This window comes from Penaeus monodon, chromosome 20 (genome assembly GCF_015228065.2).
Source record: "Penaeus monodon isolate SGIC_2016 chromosome 20, NSTDA_Pmon_1, whole genome shotgun sequence".
Taxonomy (NCBI): domain Eukaryota; kingdom Metazoa; phylum Arthropoda; class Malacostraca; order Decapoda; family Penaeidae; genus Penaeus; species Penaeus monodon.
The window spans coordinates 25,259,704-25,261,217 of NC_051405.1; the positions used below are offsets into that span (position 1 = coordinate 25,259,704).

Genomic DNA, 1,514 nt, shown 5'->3' on the forward strand with positions numbered 1-1,514 from the left:
TTCCGGAGCGCCCCGTCTCCCCGGATGGCCGGGCCTCCATGCTGTCGACGCCCTCGAGCTCCACCTCGAGTCTCTCGAGCCTTGCCCCAGCCCGCCCTATCTCACCCTCGGGGCGCCGCACCCCGCCGGGCCCCCGCATGGGCACGGCCGGCCGGTTGTCCTCGTCGCCGACGCCGGCGCGGAAGGCGCAGAGGCCCAATATCAAGACAAACCCGGCCGCCGCGGGAAGGCGGGCGGGCTCCCGCTCTCCAGTGGGCGCTGTGGCCTCGTCGACGGGCCCCTCCGGCGCACCTGACGGCGAGAAGCTCGCTACGCCCCCACCGTCACCGTCCTCCGTCAGACACCAGGCGTCTGACCCTTGTGTGAAGGCGCCCGCGTCACCGCCTCCGGTCCTCCGCGCTCGTACAACGGTCACGCCTCCCTCGCCTGAGGCCGCCCGGAAGCAGTCGGTGTTCCCGAAGCTGGTTCCCCCGTCTTCGCCTCCCTTGAGAGCCTCCTCCACTTTCTCCTCGCACATCTCGCCCCCTCCCGACGCCCGCCTCGCCCAGAGGAGCGTGTCGCCGCCCAACCTCGCGGCCGGAGGGAAGTCCCGCCACTCCATCGTGTCCATGCACTCCCTGGAATCGATTCCTGAGCTGGACAGCGACGGCCACACCTCCGCCGCCGACACCCTGGAGCGGAAGGGCGCTAAAGTGGCCGCGGGGACCGCGTGTGGCCAGGCGGCCTCGCCGAGCAGCCGGCACTCCGCCCCCGAAACAGCCTTCCCGGAGCGGCATGTGCCGATGGGCGGCGTCACCGGCCACAAGAGGTCCACCTCCCTCACGCCTGTACACGAGGAGAAGCTTTCGCACTCTGCCAAAGCGCCGCAGGTGAACCTGAAGGCCCAAGTCGCTACAGCGCCCCCTCGGTCGCGGGCGGACGAAGACTTTAAGCTCGCGTCTGGAGCACCAGAGGCGAGGACACAACAGGAGGCTGCTAAAAAAGATGCGAAGAGAGCCGCCCCCGAGGATGATAAATCCATCCAACACGTCAGGATCGAAGGGAAAGTGGCGAAGGACACGAGAGCCGACCTCAGCGCGGGCTGGAACCGCCCAACGTCACCCATCGAAACGATCGAGGCGAGCGAGACCACGACCCACGTAGTCATCAGGATTCCCCTCCGACGCAGCGCCTCCAGCGGCGTCATCGGCGAGGAGAAGAGAGTCTCGATCGAGTTCCTGCCGGAGCAAGAGAAAGGGAGCGGCCGCAGGATGAGGTCCGTGTCCACGCCGAGAGAAGTCACGCGGGAGGCCATTTGCGACTCCTTCCGAGACCCGAAGGACTCCATCGGCCTCGCCAGGAATCGGTCCTTGACAGGAAGACGCGAGAGTCGCGCCGAAGGGAAGAAGGATGACTCATCGGACAACGGCGGGAGGGTGCGGGTCCGGCGGCGATCCTCCAGTCGCCGTCGAAGGGACGTCATCAGCCCGGGCCCCGCAATGGAGCCGAAGCCGCCGCCGCCCGCGCCCGCCCAG

The 1,514-nt window shown here is 68.5% G+C and overlaps 1 protein-coding gene across 1 annotated transcript in view; it reads left to right on the plus strand.

The window, feature by feature from the left end:
- Positions 1–38: 38 nt before the first annotated feature.
- Positions 39–1,514, plus strand: part of LOC119585953 (serine/arginine repetitive matrix protein 2-like) — a 13,004-nt gene continuing 11,528 nt past the window's right edge. The window contains exon 1 of the mRNA XM_037934668.1: positions 39–1,429. Within this exon, the coding sequence (XP_037790596.1) occupies positions 39–1,429 (1,391 nt within the window). The remainder of the gene's footprint in view (positions 1,430–1,514) is intronic.